General features: G+C 33.0%; 1 protein-coding gene across 1 annotated transcript in view; it reads left to right on the forward strand.

Annotated features, from left to right (window-relative positions):
- LOC119632795 (sialin) overlaps positions 1-23,733 on the forward strand; it is a 33,666-nt gene extending 9,933 nt beyond the window's left edge. Inside the window, exons 3-8 of the mRNA XM_038025902.1 lie at positions 18,711-19,241; positions 19,308-19,394; positions 20,801-21,084; positions 21,148-21,280; positions 22,314-22,555; positions 23,168-23,733. Of these exons, the coding sequence (XP_037881830.1) occupies positions 18,711-19,241; positions 19,308-19,394; positions 20,801-21,084; positions 21,148-21,280; positions 22,314-22,555; positions 23,168-23,356 (1,466 nt within the window). The 3' untranslated portion in view covers positions 23,357-23,733. The remainder of the gene's footprint in view (positions 1-18,710; positions 19,242-19,307; positions 19,395-20,800; positions 21,085-21,147; positions 21,281-22,313; positions 22,556-23,167) is intronic.
- The last annotated feature ends 489 nt before the right edge of the window (positions 23,734-24,222 follow it).

The raw sequence follows: 24,222 nt of genomic DNA on the forward strand, positions 1-24,222 counted from the left end.
AGGAATTATAATTTAAGAGCTGCAGTGAACGAATTTGCTAAGCTTTTTAAAAACTTTCTCCTTGAACTTGAATGCAGATCCTAAAGCAAATATTTGCTTAAATCACATCTTAAAAGTACAAACTAGGACTATACTAATTGCAATGTTTCTTCTATAAGGTAAAGAAAGACCCGGATCGCTTAGAAAATTCTCGATGTGAAGCTATGCAAACCTATAAAATCCAGGTCGAATTCGCACTCGCCTGCAGTTATAATTGTCGGAAACCGATATAGAAATTTTTTTACCCCGGTCCTGTATGAATTTTTATCAAATTTTAATTCGCTTATGGTCAAATTATTGCTCAACTGTGAAAGTGCTGGACGGGAATATCTTTCCCGCAAATTTCTCTGTTGTAATTTCGGATTAAGCTCCGCGCAATGGCTTGTACAATTATGGACGAATCGCAACCATTTTGCAGCTTGGAGGCCTCTGATAAGAGCTTTATGACGTGAAAGGAATGATTGCTTGTTATTAGAATCAAGGCGTTTTTATGGCATGTTAGAGTCGTGGCGGCTTTTGGACATGTTATCTTCCATTAGCAATCTTAGACCTTGTACTTTGGATTAACGTAATCATATCGACGAAAATATTGCGTTTTTCTGTTGGTTTCAAATTATGGTTTTAATTGGAAGACCCTATCTATATACACGAACTATACTCATTTGTATTTCATGAGGATTTAATGTTATAATGATTAAATAACTTAAAGCTAATATACTACTGTGATCAAAAAATAAAGTGAATTTATTTAAATAATGAAAACTCTATATATATATATATTGCTAGATCAACTTTATCGCCTTGAAAGGCGATATGCCATCGTCTTGTCCAATTCTCAAAGCAGTCAGCAAAGCCTTTTTCCGCAATGGCCTTAAATGTTTTCTTACATATGGTTTTTTTTTCATCAATCGAGCCGAATATTGCGCAGCTAAAAGATCCTAAATCAGAGGAATGACATGGTGGTGTTTAAAAATGGTTCATTCACGAATTTTTTCCACTGTTTGAGTGTTTTTGGAAGTGATGGAGAGTTAAGGCATAAAACATTTTTTAACATGCTATGGGCGGGAGTAAAGGAAATGCCCACAGTAAGGTCGTTAATTGAAGATTTTCAAGCGTCAAAATTTGATTTACTTAATGTCGTTTTCGTTGGTAGATGTCGATGGTTGCCAGGGGTCCTGTCCGTCTTGAATTTGTTCTTGGTCTCTAATTAAGCCTCCTCATCGAAAATCTACTGCAATATCTTCAAAGTTTCAGCACTAAAATATTGATCGCGCAAGTAAAATTTAATACAAATTTCTTTCTCTGCAGCAATTCTTCTTCTTATTCGGATAGCCAGCAAATCGGCAACAGATGATTCCCTAAGTTGAGCTTCGATGTCTAGGAAACAATTAACTAGATTGACATAAAACTCTACAAAGATAGCAGAACCAATGCTATCAACCAAGAAAAAGAAGAAAAATGAGAAATTCACGCCACTTTTTGATCAAAAAAACACATATATTAAATGAATATTTTCTTTCTGTTATTGTGATAAATTCAGTATGACATGAATACTTAGCAAGTGTTTCTTCGATTTTTTCAAAATAAATATCTTTTTGAAAAGTATTCATTCATTCAATAGAAATATGTATGTTTTTAGTAGAACTAAAAAACGGCTATCGTGTTGTGAGTATACCTCCTTTAATTAAATAGATACGTATTCGTAAGAATAATGATCATTACAATAATAGCGGGTGACAACATGTTAAAGTGATATTGCCATACTTTATGATGTTGTCAGTTGTGTTGGCAGCAATCATGATATAACGTTAACTAATACAACAATAAATACACTCGGCAGACACCCAGTTGCTAATACATATACATACGATTGTAAAATGAAAAAAAAAAAAAAAAAAATAAATAAATAAATAACGGGGGCTCGTCTAACTTATTCAAGGTTACATATATAAGTTGTTTTCTTTTTTTATTCATTTATATATATGTAGACATACAAGTTCTGGTTTTCATATGAAAGAAAGAATAAAACTTGCAAATATGCGAGTTTTAATTAGCGGCAATGTAAGTAAGCGAGGAGAGAGAGAGAGCGAGAGAGAGAGTGAGCTACTGATAACAAAGATAATAAAAATTAATTTTTATTAATTAATATTTAAGACAATGAGAAATAACAATTTCATATTAATTAATTGTTTGTTGCTAATATGTAGCATTTTTCTCATCTAAATTACGCATCGTTATAATTTAATATTATTTAACCTTTTATGTCAAGCCTGTCATGCCAAAAAGATTACATATAAGCACGCAGTAATGTGCACTACGCGGTATTTAGTTAATGATTAATAACAAATTAAATATGAAACATTAAAATTTTTGAGAAAAGAAAAAAAAAAAATTTTATTTTTTTTTTGTATTTTTAAATGTTACTGTTTTCGCTTAATAACAATTTGAACCCCTTGCATCTTGATAAGTCCGGTTTTCCACATACATTAATACAAGCCGTTGTATGGCCATTAATGCAACCATACAAACAATTGATTTTATCAACTGGTTTTTTCGCTTTATTAAGAAAAAAATGTTGATATTGTCTTATAATTTAAGTAAATGCAAGTTTGTTTTTTAATTTGCTTAATAAAAACGATGAAAATCATGAATCAATTTTCTATAATGCATATAGTGAGTCTGTATATATATATATAAATATATATTTTACGAAATTGTTCATTTAAGGTTTCCGTTATAAACTTAGTTAAGTGTAATTTCAATTAATTTGTCGTTGCTTGATAAATACCGGAATGCATATCCAATTAGTCGTAGCGTATAGATCTGCAAGCCTATTGATATCTAAATAAGAGCCGTTTATTCCGAAAGCGTATCAAGTTTATTTCTTGTTATTGCGAAATATTTGAAGCTTTGAATTCGAATAAATTCAGAAATTTTAGCAATCACTACTATATATATATTCTTATGCCCATCACCGAAGAATGCGAGGAATATTCATTTTGTCGAAACGTTTGCGATACCCAAAAGAAAACTCGAGATACGCCATAAAATATATATAGTCTTGATCAGTATCAAATTTTAAACAGATTTAAGCAAGTCTGCCTGTCTGTCTGTCTGTCTGTCTGTCTACCTTTGCAAATTTGGCAAAAACATTTAAAGTTCTTGTATGCAGGCTTGTGATGAAAATAGGACGAACTGGTCAAAGCCTAAGTTCACAGCAAACTGCGCATATCTGCTCTTTCAAGAACGAATTTGTCGTAAATTATGAAAGTTGAAGGCTGAAATTTTCTACATATATGTTATAAAAGTCCCTACTATTAGAGTGTTAAAAATTATTCTATATATACTGTTTACATGAAGATACGTCTAAAAATGTGTATTCTAAGATAAATAAAATTGGAGGATCCCGGACTATCCAAAAGGTGAGGGATTTGTTTTTCCTTTGCAGTAAAATTAATTGGATATCGCATAAATGGACTTGGAGTGTAGATTGCGACCAGCTAAGTCGGGTAATTCGAACTTAAATATCGTGGACTTTACGACGTGGAGGATTAATTTTTTCTTTACAAGTCCGTCGATAGGGATAACAGAGATAAGGAATAGATATAGATAGGATAATGCTGATGATTATAAAAAATTCTCTCGCGGACTAATATAATTTTCTTACTTGTTTGTATTTTGTTGTATTAGATAATATAAGTTTGTTATCCAATAGTTTTTATAATGTTGTTTGATTAATAAAAATGAAGATTTTTTCAATTGATCTGGGCTTGATTCACTTTCACAATAAACTGCTCACATCTTATATGTTCATGTGCAATTTTGTAACACTCACGAATGTCTATTCAAGATGTTGAATATTGTTAATAAGCGTATGATTTTAATTTGAGATAATTCCTTCTATACATATATATTCCGGTTTCGAAAGCGTACAAAAACTGAAACTTGGTATTTGGATTGCAAATGAAATTCTCTTCATAGATAAAGCTTATAGATGGACATGAGATGCATTCACGATTTGCTGAAAATAATAAATGGAAAGAAACCATATAAACATGAGAAGCAATCAATCGTTGTTATCAGATATGGATCTTAGAGGTACCTCTAGATGTACTACTTAGGCTCAGCTAAAAATCTTATATTTTTATACGTGGTCGCTTCAATAAGTTGAAACAACGTTTTGACGACTGCCAGAAGTGCGTGCCAAAGATACCATAGTGCAGTGTAGTGTTGATCAGTGTAAGACTTCGCTTGATTAAAGAATTAAGGCTAAAAGGCGAAAGATGGAACCTTTAGCTTGGTTTACGTCCGCTTAGGAAATGGAATGAACGAATGTATAAAACAAGTTATAGAAAAATTGTATCCATTTTAACCTTTCTGAGGCCTTGCAAGTAGCCATATGAAGAGGCTGATATCGCATTGGGCACAGAGAACTGAGAACGGAGGCTAAAGGATTTACTAAATCTTTCGATATAGCACACAAGCTATTGGAACTGCATAACGTAAAAGGCTTTTACACGGATCATAAATTCCTCAAGTACCTTTTGAAAAATATAAGTACCTCTGATACCGATCTATGCGGATTCTGCGCGTGAGCGAAGGAACTCTTCATACCCTGTGCGAATGAGGTGCCATCTACAGAATCAGAGATTAGATGGCACTCCGAACCTAAAAGGCTGGCTTGATTCATAAAAATTTTAAAGCCGGAGGATTCCTAGCCCACTATAATACAATGCAACACAAAATATTTATCTTTGGGAAAATGGGCTATAAGGGAATATATAAAAATTTTAAAACTTCCCCTTAAGTTAAAATGCGGCTCCTGCTGGTCCTGATCTCTATGTTACACAGGTTTATTCAAACCTGATTTATGAGCAACCTCTTGCCTCGGCCATAAGAAGCAGATTCAGTATGTAATGAAGATAATTAACACATATATTCCATGGCGCTCTTGGTCTTTCGAATCGGATTAAAAAAACCACACACCCTTCGAAAACATTATAAATAAATTAAAAATTTGAAGCTTTTCGGAACAGTTTCAGAAAATACTTAAGAGATCTGTATAATATTTCAGTGCAGAAGTAATCGCGATCCAAATTGCGAACTCGATATTTGCTTAAAGTTGCTGACATTAAAGGTTCGTCGAATGTCGATTATTTGGATATATATTCGCTTGCAGTTGCCGATCCCATATAAATTTAGCTTTCATACCTGTTTTTGATACATTGGTTATATGCATTTCATTGCGATGCTGCTTGTTTTTGTTTTTCTTGAGTGACAGATACTATTGTCGAATCTAATCGTAATCGCGATTGTTGGATTATACACAATATGGTCGTACATGTTATTGAAATTCATTCAATTAATTTTTCTTTCATAATCATTAGACGCTTTATTTACATTGTAAATGGTTTTTTACTATAGACTCTGTCAATAAACTGATCAATTAAAAACAATTGTCATAAATAATAATAACGCAATAGTAAATGAATTAAAACAAAATATTTTTTTCTACATTCGTATTGTTGATGATAAATTTAGAAATTTTAAAGTAATAATTACAAAAGCTTATATTATTTAAAGTACAAAGTGTAAGTTGTTAAGTTAATCAATATAGAGAGAAAATTCACTTAAATGGACACATGCATCATTATCTGTGTTTTTGTTACATTTGTTAAAAGAAATTCGAGGAACTAATAGTAGTAAGCGCCATGGGTTTTTATTATGCTTTAAAAAGTTTCTGCTGGTCTGCGGACCGATAGTATTCATACGTTGACCTGATTCGGCTGATAATTGCAAATGCAATACGCGAAGAACTTTGATTTATAACCTACAACGATTTACTAAATATATAAAATATGTCTACCGGAAAGTTCGATCCCTTCCGGTTACAACAGGTGTGTGTATATTCATTTGATTCATATTTGGTGTTCTCTTTTTTTTTATCACTGAATGTGTAGATACTGACCTAGAAAATGAATTAAAACGGAGCTGAATCATGTTCACATCAAATGAGACGCGGTCGTGTACCCATGGCTACTGCCAGCAAGGAGGAATTGCTTTAGAAGCTTGTATAAATTTATTGACAGTGTCTAGCATGGATACAGTTTCTGTTAGAATACGCAGATGGTGATTAGAAAAATTACCAATAGGTGATATCGAACTTTCTGACGCCCCGGACAGCAGCCATCTTTGGTAGGCCACGATACTGTCAAGGTCAAGTTAAAACAATATACCTTTTTGGCAACATCGGGGATTGCGAAAAGGCTTGATTCATTTAAAAACAAACCACTTCGGACCATATTCGCAAACTGGGATTCTAAGAACGGAAAAAACTGTATGCAATATGTTTATATATATACACATATATATATATATTTGTAAGGGTATATATATCAACCATTTATTAATTAATTAATCTTTGAAAGGTACTGAGTTTTTAAGATTTCAGTCTTCGTAATTGCTGCATGTTTGAAACTAAAAAAATTTCAAATTTTTCTTTTGACTTTGAAATTTTGGAAATTCAGGACAGATGATGGATCGAGATTGAATATGATTGTTATCTATATGCGCTAAGATCTAATGCGTAAATCTTACTTTTCTACTATCAGGGAAAGCCTTCTAAATTATTTTCATATCCATCATCGGAAGACATGGCAGTCGTTTCAAAGCAAACTAACAGATAACAAACTGTATACATTTTTGATAAAGTTGATATTATGAACGATTTATAGCTATGTCTGTCTGGCTGTTTATCGCCTGCTGTTGCACATTTTATGATCGCAAAACTTAAAATAGAAAATTGAAACGTGACACATAAAATTTTCGGATTAACTTTACATATTTGAAGAAACTCAATAAGTGACATGTATATATATGTATATACATGTAATAGGAAATATAACGTTAATGCATATTGTTAGAGGAGAATAGAGTGAACCGATGAATTTGATGTTGCAAGTAGACATTGAACGCCAACTAAATACTTATGGTGCACAAAGATTCAGGCAACCCTTGAATTTTTCGCCATTTGTGCGGGAAACTGTAAGTCTTGTGATCTTTTTATTTTGTATCCATTTGAAAGACTTTACTAAACATACCATCATTTAAACATATATTTGTATTGTATGTTGGCAAAGGAATTCGATCAGCCAGGATTGAAAATACGCACTGAACGAGACACACACTTGCTCAGTGCAGAAAGTTTTATGGGTGATGGCTTGCTTTAAAGCAAATTCTCTTAAAATTTTCTAAGAAATTCTTTGTCTACTGGATGGTTTAGCTTTGTTTACTTCCTGACACAAACAGTTACATGTGTGATTTTTGTTACGTATGGTATAACGATGTATTAAGCCCGCAGGGCGCAGAAGCCCTTGACTCACTTTCTATTCCGAATCACTCCCCGATTCGAATTACGCTTGTCTGTCCCCGTCTCTTCGTCTTGTAGGCTTGTAATCAACAGTGCAGATGGTAAATTTTTGACATATTTTTATGGCCCAAGGACGAATGCTATTGAAAATCGATTTCGCAACGGAGTACTTTTTCGACAACTTCGCGTAAAATATCTTATCTAAAAAGGTCGTTACATCAATGACTGTATTGAGTAAAGTGGTGTACAGTATTTAACGCTGCACCTTGGCCCACTATAATGTCTTTACTTCTTTTAAATTACAATTTTTTTTTCTATCATTCATTACAAAATCTCTCAAGAAGAATGATATAAATTTTATAAAATTAGCTGCAATTAGGAAAGTACTTAAGGTTTGCAATATGAAAATAATGTGAAAAATCCGTCCCTGAGAGCGTTAAGTATTATAAATGCATTAAAATTAACTTTAATCGCCTGTAGTGAAAATGGCTCCGATTCAAAGGCAAAGGAATTCAAATGCCATTTAATGCTGACCAGAAATCCATCTAAACACATAGACACAGTATAATTTTGTTTCACAACTTTGAGAACGAGAATTGGCAGTTACGTAGTGTAGAGTCATTTACAATATCATTTTAATTATTTAACTAGACTTGTATTAGAGAATTAAACTAATTTATTCATTTCATTCATTGTAGCTATTTTGTACGGTTTATGATTTACAATGTGTTCAATTAAAATAATTGCATAATTAAAATTTGTTGTTTGTCATGGAAAACATGTTTTTGTTTACAGAATGTTGTGGAAAACAAAAAAAAAAAAAAAATAAATAAATAAATAAATATATAAAGAACATAAAGGAAAAAACGTGGGTAGGTGAAGCATTTAATTAGAAAGCTTCAACCGATTGATTTGACTTAAAAGCAATTATTTCTTTGATTGTGTGTGCAGGTGATAACAAGAACAAGAATGTAATTAACGAACATGTGTAAAACTTTTTTTAAAACGTGGTGGCCGGGACTTGGCTATAGGAATAAATATCCCTTTTTCGGTTGAGACGCATTTAATAGGCTGGATATAAAAAGTGATCGTAAATATGGTTCGAATCAAGCAGTTTTCAAAATGTTTCTCCCCTGATCAAAATGCGTTAACGTATCACTTTTCACCGAAATAACTTGAAACTAACGATTGTTTGGTCAAGATTCAGAAGGGCAGGTGGACTGCCGGACAGATTCGGTTCAAACGATTCTGAATTGGATTGATAATATAAAAGGTTAACCGTTGCATATATGCCATAGTTTTGCAGAGAGGAGTTTACGTAGGAGCCTTTTGTGAAGGCTCAATGCCAAACGGAGTGAACAGAGGTCGCTCATGCCCCAAGAAGGGTAAAGGTTACTTTGCAGTTCCAGAATAAGAACATGGATGTGGGATGTCCTTTCCTCTGGGCATGGGCCAGAGCAGCCAGAGCCGTCCTCTAATAGCCCATTGTCGCTGTCATGCCGAAGCTTAAAGATTGTTTCGGGGGATCTTGACATGCGTGGTACCAGAAATAAAGGCGAGGAAAATAATGAAAGAAGTATAACAAAAGCTTCTGGTCAGAGTTTGCGTCAGGCCACCCCCCCCCATAAGATCTGAAATTCGAAGTGGTCTATGGTAAGCAGATGAAAGTGAAGATATGGAACTAGTCAATACAATGTAACTACACATTGCATTTTTATTGGGTGGAGGAGGCCTATTCGGAAATTTTTCGTTCTTTGGGGAAACTTTATATATATATATAAGAGTAATTTAAACCGAATTTAAAACATCAATAGTAATGCAGAAGAACGTAGAAAGAAAGAGGAGAGGTCCACGTAGCCCACCCCGTCACCGCACAAAAAAAAACTGCGGACTAGGATCAATTAAGTAGTTTTCCCGCGGGGTAAAACAGTATGATGTAATAACAACGCTAGACGACTAGTGATACTACACTGTTAATTTTTATTCATGTAAAAGCGTTTGGAAGGTGTGCGCTTCCAAATCGAATGCAGAGAGATACTACTCTCTTGCTTTCTCCTTTGTTGATTGTAATGGTTCCGCACAATCACTGGGACAATGCGTATAAGGGATTATACCGTGAAGCGATAGAACAGAAAATCGAAGGGTTTTATTTACCCCAAATGCAACAGCTTAGTCGCCGTTTAATCAAAGATGAGATTCAGTGCTAAGAATGGCAATAGATCGGCTTTAAATCGCTCTTAAATAATAAACAAGTAAAACACAAGTGTGAAAAAAAACGCTTCCCCTATGACCTTTAAAAAGATATATATTAGTAGCTGAACTTCTATAAATAGTCCAACTTAATATGTAGCTTTTTAAGTCATGAATGAATACAATGGAAAATTTTTCTTAGAAATCAGTACATCAAGAACAATCTGCAATCATTATTGCTTGCACAATGCGTATATACATACACATAAACATTCATTATATGGAAAATATATATAATATATAAGAAAGCAAGTACGTGCTTTGTAATCATATGCAGTTAAAACATTAAATCAATACATTTATATACATGTATATGCAGATATATACGCACTTAGGAATATATGAATGAAATTAGGACACAATGATAAAGGACAACATATTGCGTATTTTGGTTAGTGGAAATGATGTATAATAATGATATGTAAAAGATCTTATTATTATTACATCTTTCTTCATATGCGATGTGCTACTCTACTCTATTATTATTGTATAGTAATGGGTTGATAGAGATCAGGGAAATAATAAAATAATTCATATAATTTGATGAGTATTATGTATGTTAATCTCTTCAACAAGGTTAATTCCGTTTTATGTATCGTTGTTAGTGCTTAATTTAAGGAAGTAATATTTCTCTTTTTTTAAATTACAAATGTCTGTTATTTAAATGTTAAATACGTTAAACAAAGACGTTTTACATTATCGTGCACAAAACATGTTTTTCTTATAAAGTTAATAATATAATGAAAAATTGTACCCGACGTACTTGCTGTGCATATATACATATGTATATATATGTATGTATGTAAACATTTTAAACAATGTTTCACAATTAATTATTCTCTACCAGTAAACTTATTCTATTATGCTTCTCAATGGGTACCATTTTTTTTGTCAAACAAAATATACGCGGTATACACACTTGACTATCGATAAGACCAGTCTCCAGAGAATGCCACTTCGTAAGTCTTGTTGTTGCCCGGCACTGTTAAGATCTTAAAAATATCAAAGTTATTTCGTCCGCCAAAGTAATGTGACATTAGTAATATATTATCCATTATCTGAATCCATCAGTATATCAAGATACCTTTGTACCATAAGCGGTGTGGGAGAAACTCTTTGACAAGAGTTCAGATTCTGTTCAGATTTTGTGTTTACTTGTTGTCACAAAAAAGTTCTCACGAAAAGTTAGCCTTTACGCGGAAACAAAGTGCATTTTTTCAGCATTTTATGATGAAGCTAGCGCTTAAGTGGTATAGGATATTTAACGGTTGACCTTACAACCACTATATATTGTTTTCTCATTGGCAACATATCTATTTTTAGAGCGATGTGTAAATAATTCATGAAAGCAATTTGAAATTTCTGCTGGTTTAATGTTTAGGTACGTTTGCGAGTGTATGAGAGATATTTTTAACTTAATTAATTATGACGACTTCGGACCTGGAGTCATGTATGCGAACTCGAATTTCTTGCCAAAAATTACCAGCTCTTATGTATACAATTAAATGCAAGCATGCGGTTGTTGCGAAATTTTACCATTATTCGAATATTCTTTGAAGAAGAAGAAGAAGAAGAAGAAAGAAAAAAACAATTATGCTTACGATCAAACTATCGCAAACTAGATACATGTAATATATAAACATTTTGTGGGCTGTGCAATCAATATAACGAGATGGAATTCTTTACAAAGCTATGCAAAACTTGCAAATGATATAAAAGAGTGCAAGAAATGTAAAGGAAAAAACCGAATATAAAAGAACCGATTGTTGAAAAAAATAAAAGTATAGCGACAACTATGTGACGGCTGCACGTCGAAGCGCAATGATTCTAAATATGATGTAGATAAGCATAGAGATAAATGGGAAAAAATGCAAATCGTAGAGCATTTATACCCTACACCACTTATCATACAAAGTAGATTAACGGAAGGGCTTGAAACAGATTAATCTTTTATTACATCGATCAATTCAGTTTCTCTCTCACCCTATCCTCATGTCCGTCTGTCTGTGCGATGTCTGCTCATTTATTTTTATGTTCAACCTACATGCCCTTATTTTCGAGATATTTGAGATATTAGAATGAAATTTTGTAACGTTATCAAAAACAATGCGGACCACTTCTCGATCATTGCCCATATATCGTCCTATTTTGATAAGTTGTTATAAGAAAATATATTTTGATTTTTACAATTTTGCAACAAAAATCGCTTAGTAATAGTTTTTCGGCATTTTAAATTGATATGAAAACTTTGGATCATGTGGGACAATTTTTTGAACCTCTGGTCATATAACCGCTCCTACGGAAACTGAATCTCTATATGATAAGAAGGCATAACTCGTTCATAAAAATAATTTGACTTAGAAGTTAATCCTATCGAATTTGGACCAGGTGGGTCTTTTTTTGGCACCCAAACCCATATGAACATTCCAGGGAAAAATAAGGCTTTACCTTGCCAAAATGTTTATTTTCTAATATTTTATCACGAAAATTAGTTCTTAATAAATCAACCATAGGAAATTTGGATCAGATAGATAGAGAGCTTTCATAAAAGCAAAAAACCTAGTGATGGAAAATTACAAAATCTCTGACAAATAAATTAAATTTGCTAAATTTAGAGGACATTGATGTTTTAGTATCCTCCGATAAGAGGGCTTTCATGGAAATTATGCATTTACATGAAAGTAATGTACAATTTTTGGTGTATTATTATTTAAGCGAAGTGGTATAGGGTGTGTAATGGTTTGCAATATGTTATTAACATCAGGACTGTTTGCCTTAAAAATTGGTGCACGAAAAAGATGTCAGGCTTATAACGAAATTTTGAGAAAAATTGCAGAAACAGGATAAAGAGCCGAACATAGTAAAGTCGGCTCCAAATCTCCCCTTGGTGCAGACATAAGTTTTCTAAAGCTTACCTTTAACAGTTATTGAGATGTAATGACTAAATTAACAGATGGTGTCATTATTAAAAATTGTTTTCTACTTGAATAATATCGGTACTGATGTTCTGGCATTTTTGTGCATGAAAAAGATTAAAACGTGATTTTCAAAAATCTGTTCAGTAGCTTACTTTTTTTTTTTTTTTAAGATAACTTTGCCTTTATCTAAAATTGCAAACTATACGTTGGAATTTTTACTTTTACAATCGCCAACGAAATAGAGGGAAATACTAACTTCATTGTTACCTTTATAATGAGCAAAAATAACGCAATGTACGCGTGGTCTTAAGCAGAGTAAGCATCTTGGTTGGCGTAATTTGTGTTCCATCCTTCTATTTGTTGACCGTTGAATCTCTCAGTAAGCCAAGTGAAACGTTATCTTTTAGTTTCTTGGTTTAAGATTTACGGGGAGAGAGGGAGCGAGAGAGAGAGAGAGAGAGAGATGAAGTTTAAAGAAGGACAAGCTTTGTCCATATATGCGACCATAATTGGTAAACATTTAAAACAGGCTTTATCATAAGCTCAATGTGTAATGTCTAGTAGGTGGCACTCTTTTGTTTATTTCGCCTTTCATTTCTTGACATATTTATCATTAGAAAAGTATTTAAAGTTAGATGGTTGGTTGGTAGTTTGCTCTGCAGTCAAAGCAATAGTAAATTTCGAAGTCATATAGTCATCATCGCCTATCTCAGTCAAGGATTAAGTCCATTCAGTCCGTTCAATTAGGTCAATAAATTCTTCAACGATTTCAAAGTTAATAAGTCGCTTGTTTTAAATCTTCCACGCCCCTGCCACCACAGAGACAGGGTGCTCTGGACATAAAAAGACCATTGGACTTTTTCAGATTATATTTCACCGATTTATTGATAATTTAAATATCAAGAAGCCTCTATTGTATATGCACAAAAGAAGATACGTGAGAACCTCTTTGGCAACCTATCAGAAAAAAAGGGTAAAGACGAGCATATAGAACTGCAATATCGTATCATCAGTAATTACACTAAATTAATTTTATGATGATATTTGGTTATCATGTGAGTAACAAGCTGATGATTTCGAGTTTATTGAGAGTAGTTATGCTATATATAGAGTCAGTCATGCCTATTAAAAATCTTTTGCAGTTGAAACACTACTTTTTATTTATCTCGGAGTAGTCGGAGCTTTAGTTAATTTCTTTTCATTTTTATGCATGAATTATACTTTTGCGATAAATTGAAACGTGATTTTAAATTTTTTTTTTAATTACATTCAGTAGTTTTCAGGACCGGTATCATGTGATTAAAAATAACAGGTCGTTGAGTCATTTGCAGATTATATTATATATATATAGAAAAAAGAGGTGTGTTAAAGCAAGTAAGATAAAGAAAAAAGAAAAGAAAAAAACGAAAACCACACAGTAAAAAAGAGCACATATTTCTTTTTCTTGTAGATAGAGAAAACAAATACTTTTTTTTTAATTTAATGAGTTTTTTATGTTTTCGCGTCTTTTTTCTTTTTTTTTGTCGACTAACATTTTATAAGGAAAATAACGGATAGCGGTTTTGTGATAAAAGCCAAAGAAATAAAATGGATCGCTAGCTCGGATCGAATTTTTAATATCACCTAAGTAATGAATTGTGTGTGTAAATATCGGACTCTCGTCCAATTTTGAGTCTGAATGAGAAAAAATCTATACAGACAGATATCTGCACAGTACTGTGTGGAAAATGTCCTTTGCAAGCACCGTGCTAAGCGGGGCACTCTGCCAAGATACTTTCGTTATAAGATGAAGTTTGTTTGGAATTGTCGATGTGTCTGCGAATTGACATATGGTACGTCACTGGTAAGATTTTTGTATTTTTTGTAAGGTCCGCTACAAACACGAATGCCAGGCTTACTTGGAGTTTTGATATGAGGTCTAAACATATCTGTGTGCTTCTAAATTTCTATCTTTCTTGGACATGATCAAGCGAATTACAAAGTAAAAGGGGTGCTAAGCGAAGCTCTAGCCCTACGCAGGGCCGATTTTGCGAAAGCAAAGAAAACCGGAGAAGGAAATGTGTTAGTTAGTAATTGACTGTGAAGTCATAGTAGCGTTCATGCCTAAAGAGTCCACCAAAGCTCAACGAAATTATTCAATGACAGTCTAACGATTGTACGAAGCATTAAGGAGCACGCCTTTAGGTGGTATATATGGAAGTCAATTGTAAATTTTCAGACAGAGTTCTTAACGATTGTTCGCTAAATTGACGAACGTTGGCCAATGGCGTTTGTTAAATTATATCAACTTTGTAAATATCGCAAAGATAAGGTGACCAGAATTTTTACGAAACAAGTGACCATGAAAGCGAGTTTTTTTCTTTGAATACTTTCATCTATTTTCTTTTGGAGCCGCTACATATCTTATTTCTAGTACAGGAAGTTTAGAATATGAATGAACCTTTTAGACTTAGTCGTAGACTGGACTCTTCTCTCGTCATCTTCGACTTATTGCTAGCAGTAATGGTTTCAAAAAGATTAGCTTATCCTATAGAATACGTACGAAATAGCGGAATACAGTCAATTATTCAAGGTTTTTCTTTTATTTTCAATTGTACTTTCTAGTCATTGCTTACAAAATATGTTTACGATTAAAACTTAATCCTTTTTCCAATATTTGCAATATTTGGATGTCAATTATGGAAAGTCATCGTTCGCATTATAGAGGTTGAAAGATGAAGAAGCGCTAGATTGTTTTCGAAACGTGAAAAAAGGTCGTTGGACGCTTTTTATTCCAATTATCGTTGCTATTCATGTTTATTGACGCCCAATGGGCTAGCTTGATCATTTTTGGCTTTCGAGCTTGCGAGTTGTGGTTACGGGGTTTGTAACATTTCAACTTTTCGAGATGCAAGCGACTTATACTACTTATTATAATCATATGTCGCATGCTATTAAAGCAACTAAAATTGTTTGCAGGAGAAGCGTACGCATGGAAACCAAGGGCAAGTACGTATGAAAAGCGAGACTTGCTTTGTTTTAAAGACGGTTTTTCAGGATCAAATTTGTATATAAATTATGAATAAAAGTTTATTTACATTTTTTTTTTTCAAATATAAAACTATACGTTGCAAGTAACATGACAAAATTCACATGCCATTCGATCGTAAATGAAAAGTACACACCCCTCCATTAAAGCATTTGAATTTCGAACATGTGTATGTATGTCAACGACACATATGTAGTGTGGATTTCTTTCATTCACACGTACAAGCTCTTACTCTCTTTACACTATTCGGTCTCTCTTTTATGACCTTGAAAAGTAGTTAGCTTGCATTTCTGTCTAAAAGCTGAAATATATGTTTATCGTAGGAATTCTTATATAAAAATGTAGCTATATATATATATATATATATGTGTGGGCATGTCTGCATGTGTGTGTGTGTGTGTGTGTGTATGTGTGAGTGTAGGTCTGTAAATGGTTGACGACACAAGAATATTTTTATAAAACCTGTAATGTAACCAAGCCAAGTACACATTTTCTCTCGACTTTATTACCCAAAATCTTTTTTGCTGCCATGCGAGAAAAGTTTCTTTGTTGCTGTTTTTTTTTTTCCTAAAGAATTTTTTCAGATATTTGTAAAGATGCCAACTGTGTCTGATCACATTTTTTGGGTATTTTTATAAAATTTTGTTTTGTGCGAAATTGATTTATGTTGTTCATGAGACGTGAATAACTATGAATAACTATTATTGACGTAATGGAATCTGACGCTATACATGTGTACATTATAGATGAGTGCGCGATTTGAGTACTACCAGTTTTCCATGAAATATATCTTGAAATTTTCAACATTCTGGGTCTTTGCTCTAATTTGCTTCTTTCCTTAAACGAACTTATGACCAAAATAGACTATGCTCCACCTGAGATTTGAACCCGCGAACACTAACTTGCTAATCATGATGCTTTCCTACTGCGCTGCGCTGCTCTAGTTTATTTTCCCATGAAAAACGAACCTACTTTAAATACTGATCTCCAAAGGCTGCATATTCTGACAAACACTTTTAGCGTAAAATTTTCTTTACTAATCAGTATGAGGGGAGGCAAGGCCGGTAATATTTTTAGCCGCAAGACCAAAGGAAACGTGGGTTTCGTACAACGTTCTTTTCACCTCAGCGAATTGCCCGTTGAAGCTTCCATAATTGATGCCAAATGAAAAAATAAAAACAACTCCAAGATCGGCTGAATTCACCGTTAGTATCTTGCACTTTATCAACGGGAGAAATCACGCATGCGAATGTTAATGATATTAAATATCTTTGGGGATTTTTTGATATTAATTTGAGCGGGAAAGAAATTTACGGATAACAATAAACATAATTCAGATAAAGCGTTACCATACAAACTACAAGAATTTGCATAATACTATAAACATTCCCACGCGGTGACTTACGTAGTAAGTTAATAATGACAAATTTTGTTTTCATTTTTTTTTTTTATTTTTATAAAAGTCAATAACCTTTTAATGTAACACAACTTGTTGTGTTATTCGTTATAAGCTTTTTTTTTTATTATTTAATCGCATGAATTATTTTATAATTCACATTAATACTAGAGACACACATGGGCAATTTTTAACAAGTCCAGCTTAACACTTCTTCATTTACTTAATTATCTTATAGGGAGCATTAATATGGAAAAAATGATTCTACCTCTAAAAGCGTCAATAATATAAGCAAATAAGTTTAAAAAAAAAGTAAGTAAGAATATTATAGTCGGCCAAGGTCGGCCGTTAGATACTCTGCACCATTTTTTCTAGTGCAGTTATTTCCTCGTTCTGGTAATAAGATACCATAAAATGCAAGTTATCGTCATGAGAAGCTATACTCTTCATAAAAGCTCGTATTTTGGAGAATACTTAAAAAACCATCGCAAGGCGCGATCCAAACTTAATGTACTTTCCAAAAATTTTATTATTCTTCAGCTTCCGTCAAAAAAATTTACAAATTAGATTTTGTCTCCACATAAGGTCTTGTTTTTCATGGCAACCCCTATATATGTTGAGATCTAAAAAATAGACCACTGTAATCCAAATTTCGTACCGTTAATTTTTTCGCTCAACCGCGACTAATTTTCATTATAAAGTATCACAAATTAAACCCATATCTGGGCTTACTATATGGAGTGGATTCAAGAGATCGACCCATGCGATTTAAATTGAACTGATTTGATTTTTAATTCAAATTATTCTCAGCAACAAATTTTCGTCGAAAGCATTAACCATTAGCCCTTTTTGGCGTATGCTTTTGTATCCAAAGAATAGACCCATGTGGCCCAAACTCGGTAGGGTTGATTTCTTTGCCAATTTACTATTATGAACCAATTTTTATCATGAAAAATCGAAAATTAGACCTATTGAGCATATAAAGAATCAGTTTTCGATGGAAAGGTTATATGGGAAATGGTTCAAAAAATTACCCAAGTCGATCCAACTTTTTTACGTCAATTTAGAATATCGAAACATTATTACTGGGCGAGTTTAGCTAGCAGTATTTTCCATATAACGGTCGAGAAAATGTACCGACCCGAACTATTTCCGATGGAGTTCATCACTGGCTCAAAAAAAAAAATGGGTGCACCACATTCCATCAAAATATGTAAAAAATTGTGATCTGCAGATTGAACACGGTATATATGGATAGATGTCAGACGGACAGACAAGCTTAGAACGTTTCAGTAAATGATTATGAACCAATCGTTGTAATAAGAAGTGCATCTAATATATAATTAATATACCCTACACCACAAGTTTTGTAGGGCATAAACACAAAACAATGGCACTGCTTAATATCGAGCAACAGGCGGACATAGTTCACCGATTTATGTGTATTCAAAATACTTATTTGCTGTTATTCATATTAAACCATAAATAGCAATAAAACTATGAAATTATATGAGTCGGTGTTTACCGCATTTAACTGAATTCGACTGGTTTGCTTTGTTATAAGATTAATTCATTAAACTTTGTAACTTTAATGATTTCTTATTTAATTTACGCACCAGTATTTATATGAATCAATTTTTCTCCTTTTTTTTTATTCTTTAATGATTTAATTAAATTTTAAATTGTCTTTCTTTCTATTAATATTTGTAGATTGTCTGTCATGCCGTCAAGTATTAAATATTTTAACAATGCTCGGCTTTATGCTGAATTATGCTTTACGCGTAAATCTCACAATAGCCATTGTAGCAATGGTGAAACCTATAGAAAATACAACAACAACAACAATAGCAACGATAGTTGATAGTAGCAGTAATTTAACGACAACATTAATAGATAATGATGTTGATGATGCCGCTGAGTTGGATGAACGCTTTCCTTGGGATTCATATCAACAGAATTTTGTGCTTGGCTGCTTCTTTTGGGGTTACATACTGACAGAGCTGCCAGGCGGACGATTGGCGGAATTGATAGGTGGTCGTCGAGTATTTGGGCATTCCATGTTGTGGGCTAGTTTGCTGACTCTGGTGACCCCATTGGCTGCTCATTTGAATTACGTGGTCTTGATAATTGTCCGCGTTATACTTGGTTTTATGTTGGGCGCTTCATGGCCTGCAATACATCCGGTGGCCGCTGTTTGGATACCACCAATGGAAAGATCAAAATTTATGTCAAACATGATGGGTAAGTTTGAATGAAAACTTTGTACACTGTCGGGATTTTAATGATTGCTGGCTTCTCCATTTTTAGCCTCATCCTTGGGAGCGGCAATAACTATGCCCGTATGTGGTTATCTTATTTCCGTAGCTGGCTGGTCTAGTGTCTTCTATGCGACAGGTAAAAATTTGCGACACATTTTACGTGCGTTTAATTTGTCCTTAATTTTCTCTAAAAGTTTCGTATGAAAAACTCAATTGGACAAGGAATTATTAAAATTGAGGAGGCTTCATCTTCTGTCGGAAATGTTCAGTAGAAAACCTAAAAAAAATAGATTGTTTGCTCAAACGAAAACAATGAAAATTTTTGTGTGCTATTTTAAGATAAAGGTGTTAGGTACAGGAGAGTCGAGGCTATAGACGAATATTAATTTCTTGTAGAGTTATAGTTATTGGGAAACAAATTATTAGTCACTCTATGTGAATCTGTTCTACTTATGAAGTTTAATATTTTTAAGTGCTCCGCAGTTTTTATAACTGTCAAGAACTGTCAGATTGTAAAGAAAGAGGAGGATATAAAATCGAAAGTCGAAAGAAAGAGAAATAATTGATTTGCGATAACGAAAATATTCAGAAAGTCAAACGGTGTTGGCTAAATGGCTCCGGGCGGGATTAGTGAACGAAACCATAAGCAACATGATTGGATCCATCGCATACTAGCCCGGCTACTATTTTGCGTTTTTCGGAATAAAAATTTCCATAAAAGAATATTTAAAGTTAGAATAAGACTATGAAGAAAATATATGCAGGCCTAAATATTCCTCAGGTGTAGGAGAGAAAAAAGTAAATCACCTACAAACATATTCAAACTATTTTGAGAGAAACCAAAACGAAATGTTTCTGAATCGATCTAAGCTTGTCTGTCCATCTGTCCCTATGTTTGTTTACTTTGTTTGTGTTCAATTATATACATCTTATATATACATATACGTATAGATCAGTACATGCATACATATATGTACATAATAATAGCTTCGACCTATTACTGACTTTTTGATCAATTACAACGTTTGCCCAGTTTGATTACCAGTAATGGTTCCATTGATACTAATATTCTTATATATAATACATTATGATGTAATTGCTGCAGATCAATAGTTTTTTATAATGTTCATCTCGAACGTTTACATTCTAATGATACGCCATTTATTGCTATAAAAACTATTTTTTTATTAATTGCATATAATTATTTTGTTAAGAAAGCGTCCATTTTTAGAAAAAGTACGCAAACAGCATAGCACACGGTTTAGGATGTTTTGTTTGTGAACTAAAGTAACACGTGTCACGTGTTAATATTTATAAGAAATACTTCACGAATAATAAATATGTTTAATTAACTGAATAAATGAGATAAACAAAATACGTCAAAAGCATTTCTCAGAAATGGCTGAACATCGATTAAAAAAAAAAAAATAATTATATTTAGATTTAATGAATAATGAATGAATGGTTGCATTTAAAAGCATTTCTCAATAATGCAAATGTGAATGAAGCAGCGATGTTAAGCATTTTTATTTTATATTTCAGGAGCGGTTGGTTTAATATGGTCTGCTTGTTGGTTTACATTTGTCTATGAAACGCCTGCCACGCATCCGCGTATAACTGCAGAGGAGCGTCGAGAAATTGAAGAAGCTATCGGTACTTCGACGTCAAAGAAACGTCCCAGCTATGTGCCATGGATGGATATGTTGTGTTCGCCAGCTGTATGGGCCATCATCATAACTCATGGTCTGTCGGTATTCGGTTTCTTTACCGTTATTAATCAATTGCCGACATACATGCATCAGATTTTACATTTCAATATTAAAGAGGTAAACTCGATTTTTTACATGTGAGAGGGAAATAAATTTAAAATAAAATTTACGACTTTTTAGAATGGGTTATTTTCTTCTCTACCCTATTTGGGAAAATACATAATGGCTTTTAGTTCGTCATGTTTCGCCGATTATTTACGTAAACGCGGTACGCTCACAACAACAGCGACTAGAAAAGTTTTTACGGCATTCGGTAAGTCTTGAATGATTTTTATAAATTAAGCTACTTGTGATATAGGGTATACTAAGTTTGTGTGGGACCGTTGTAACACCCAGAAGGGCTTGAGAAAAGTATGGCCTTTCCAAAGTTCTTCGGAGAGTTACCATTCACCGTCAGAAAATGATTCTGAATCGGTGTAAGCTTGTCTGTCGGTGTGTCCGTCTGGCGTCTGTGCACGTATTCTTGTGTTTAAGTTATAGGCCACAATTTTCGAGATATTTGGATAAAATATCGTATAAGAATGAACGCGCTATTGAAAATGATTCGAATTGGACCACTCCCTATATAACGCCTTATTTTGAAAATAATATTTTGTAATTTTTACAAGTTCGCCACAAAAATCGCTTAGTAATGGTTTTTCGGTTTTCTAAACAGGTATAAAAACATTGCATCGAATGGGAAAATTTTTTGGATCCCTTGCCATATAACCACTCTTACAGAAACTGAATGTTTATATGATAGAAAGGCCTAACCTCTTCCTGAGAATAGTTTGACATAAAGATTAATAAATTACTGAATTTGGATCAGGTCGGTCTATTTTTTGACCCCCAACCCCTACAACGACTCTAAACTTTGTACGCCAAAAAAGTCTGATTTTTAATACTTTATGATAAAAATTTGTCCTTAGTAAGTTAACTATAGAGAATTTGGACCACCTAGGTCTATTTCTTAGACCGTCCCATAAAAGAGGTTCTCATGAAAGAAAGCCCTTCTATGGCGAAAAAGCCTAATCTGTGGTTTGTTGTGATTTGTTGCTGTCGTATGTTGACAAGTAAACTAAGTTTTGAAAATTATACATAAACATAGAAGTAATGTATAATTTTTGATGGATTGTTAACGAAGCGAAGTAGTGCAGGTTATTTAATCGTCGGCCTTGCCCGACTATAGAATTCTTATTTGTTGCAGTTATACTTGTAGAAATATTTCAAAATTTTACATTTGACTGTTTGACATAAATCAAATTTTACAAGCTCAAGTGCTTATAATCGTTACTATATACTTTTAGCTTTGTTAACACCTGGCTTTTTAATGGTTGCCCAAGTATTTTTGGGACGTGAAGCGGGTTGGTCTGTTACGATATTTACTTTGGCTTTGTTCACTCATGGAGCTGTGACAGCGGGTTATTTAGGCAATGGATTGGACATAGCTCCGAATTTTAGTGGCACCATATTTGGTTTAGCGAACACTTTGTCATCATTCGGTGGTTTTCTGTCTACCTGGATGGTAGGAGCTTTAACATATGAAGACGTAAGTACAAAGTATTTAAAATATATTGGTGAAGGTGAAATTTTCTTGGAAATAATACCAAGTTGACGATATTTACATCAATGACAAGAACGTAGCAATGATGTCAATGCATTGGTATGCATGTTATTGACAAGTTTTCGAGGAATTATAGTAAGCTTAACAAGTGAAGTACATGTTTACTTGATTTGTGCTAGATCTTGGAGGGATTTAGTCGCATTTGACTATATATTTATCTGCATTTAATTAATGAAAAGTCCTTGGTCCTTACTACTACTATTACACTCACAACAGATGAACGCTTGTACCTTGCAATTCATACCAGATAACAAAGCTTGCAAATAGGTCTAAAAGTCAATTTAAATTTATAAATTGTAGAAGAGACCTTGGTATATACACACGCACACACATGAACACAGAAAAGAAATATATATAAACTCTTCAGAGAAATGAAAAATAGATCTAATAAATCAACTTAAATAAGGGTACATTGGGGTACACATACACATGAACACTTAGGAGATACAAAGTGCATAAAGGTGCCGCTTGAGGCACTGCTACGTAATTTTCAAATCGATAGTTAATTTTCATTTTCTCGTTGTCCATCTTGCATAGAAATCCTATCATCAATGGCAAATCGTATTTTGGATTCTATCTGTTACATATATATCGGGTGCTTTGGTATACATATGCCTGGGTTCAGGCGAACTGCAACCATGGAATAATCCCCCGGAACGTAAAAAAGTATCCGACGTGCATAATGAGGAGGGCGTACCGCTAAAGATTGAGAAAATTGCAAACTAAAATTCAAATTACATAACTAGCTGCTAACTACCATAAAAATACTATGTATTATGTAAATATAAGAAAAATAATGTAAAAAATTCTATACAATATGTTTAGATGATAAATAAATCAATAGATGAACGGTGCTTTATTTTATTTTATAAATAGTGTAAAAAATACAAAAAGTTATGATTTTCAGATAAAGTCTCTTATGTGATTTTATAACATCCCACTCAAACATAAAGTACGGTTTAGTTAATTATTTATAGCAATTTATTTGAAAAATGAAAAGCAAACGTAAAACTTGCCTGATTGTAATTCTTTTGAAGTCTCTTTTTTTAAAGGAGATCACACATTTATTTATATTTATAAGTTTTAGTTTAACGTTATTGCAATTAATGATAATTTTTTTGAAATATGCTTAGTTTAATTTTTTTTTTTTTTTTGTTTTTTAGCAAATTAATATGTTTAATTAAAATTACTTTTTAATAATTTAAATTTTAATAATTTCACACTTATTTCTTTAGTAATAATGTTTGTATATAAGATATGTTACTTCTTTATAATAAACGGAATATTATTAAAACTTTGTAAGCGTTTGCCTGATATGGTATAAATATGCGAAAGATTTTTTAAGAGAATTTTTCTCCCTTTTATATCGAGTACCGAAGAATGCGGGACATGCTCACTATGACAAAACGTTTGCAACGCTCAGAGAGAAGCCTCCGAGATCCAATAAAATATATATAATCTTGATTGGCATCAATTTCTCAATTGATTTAAGCATCTGTGTCTCTCTATCTGTTCGTCTCTGCAATGTCTGGTGAACATTTTCTCATTCGCAAAAATGCATCAATCGGTTTGTATGGTTGAAAAGAAAAACT

Source organism: Glossina fuscipes, unplaced genomic scaffold, assembly GCF_014805625.2.
Source record: "Glossina fuscipes isolate IAEA_lab_2018 unplaced genomic scaffold, Yale_Gfus_2 2, whole genome shotgun sequence".
Taxonomy (NCBI): domain Eukaryota; kingdom Metazoa; phylum Arthropoda; class Insecta; order Diptera; family Glossinidae; genus Glossina; species Glossina fuscipes.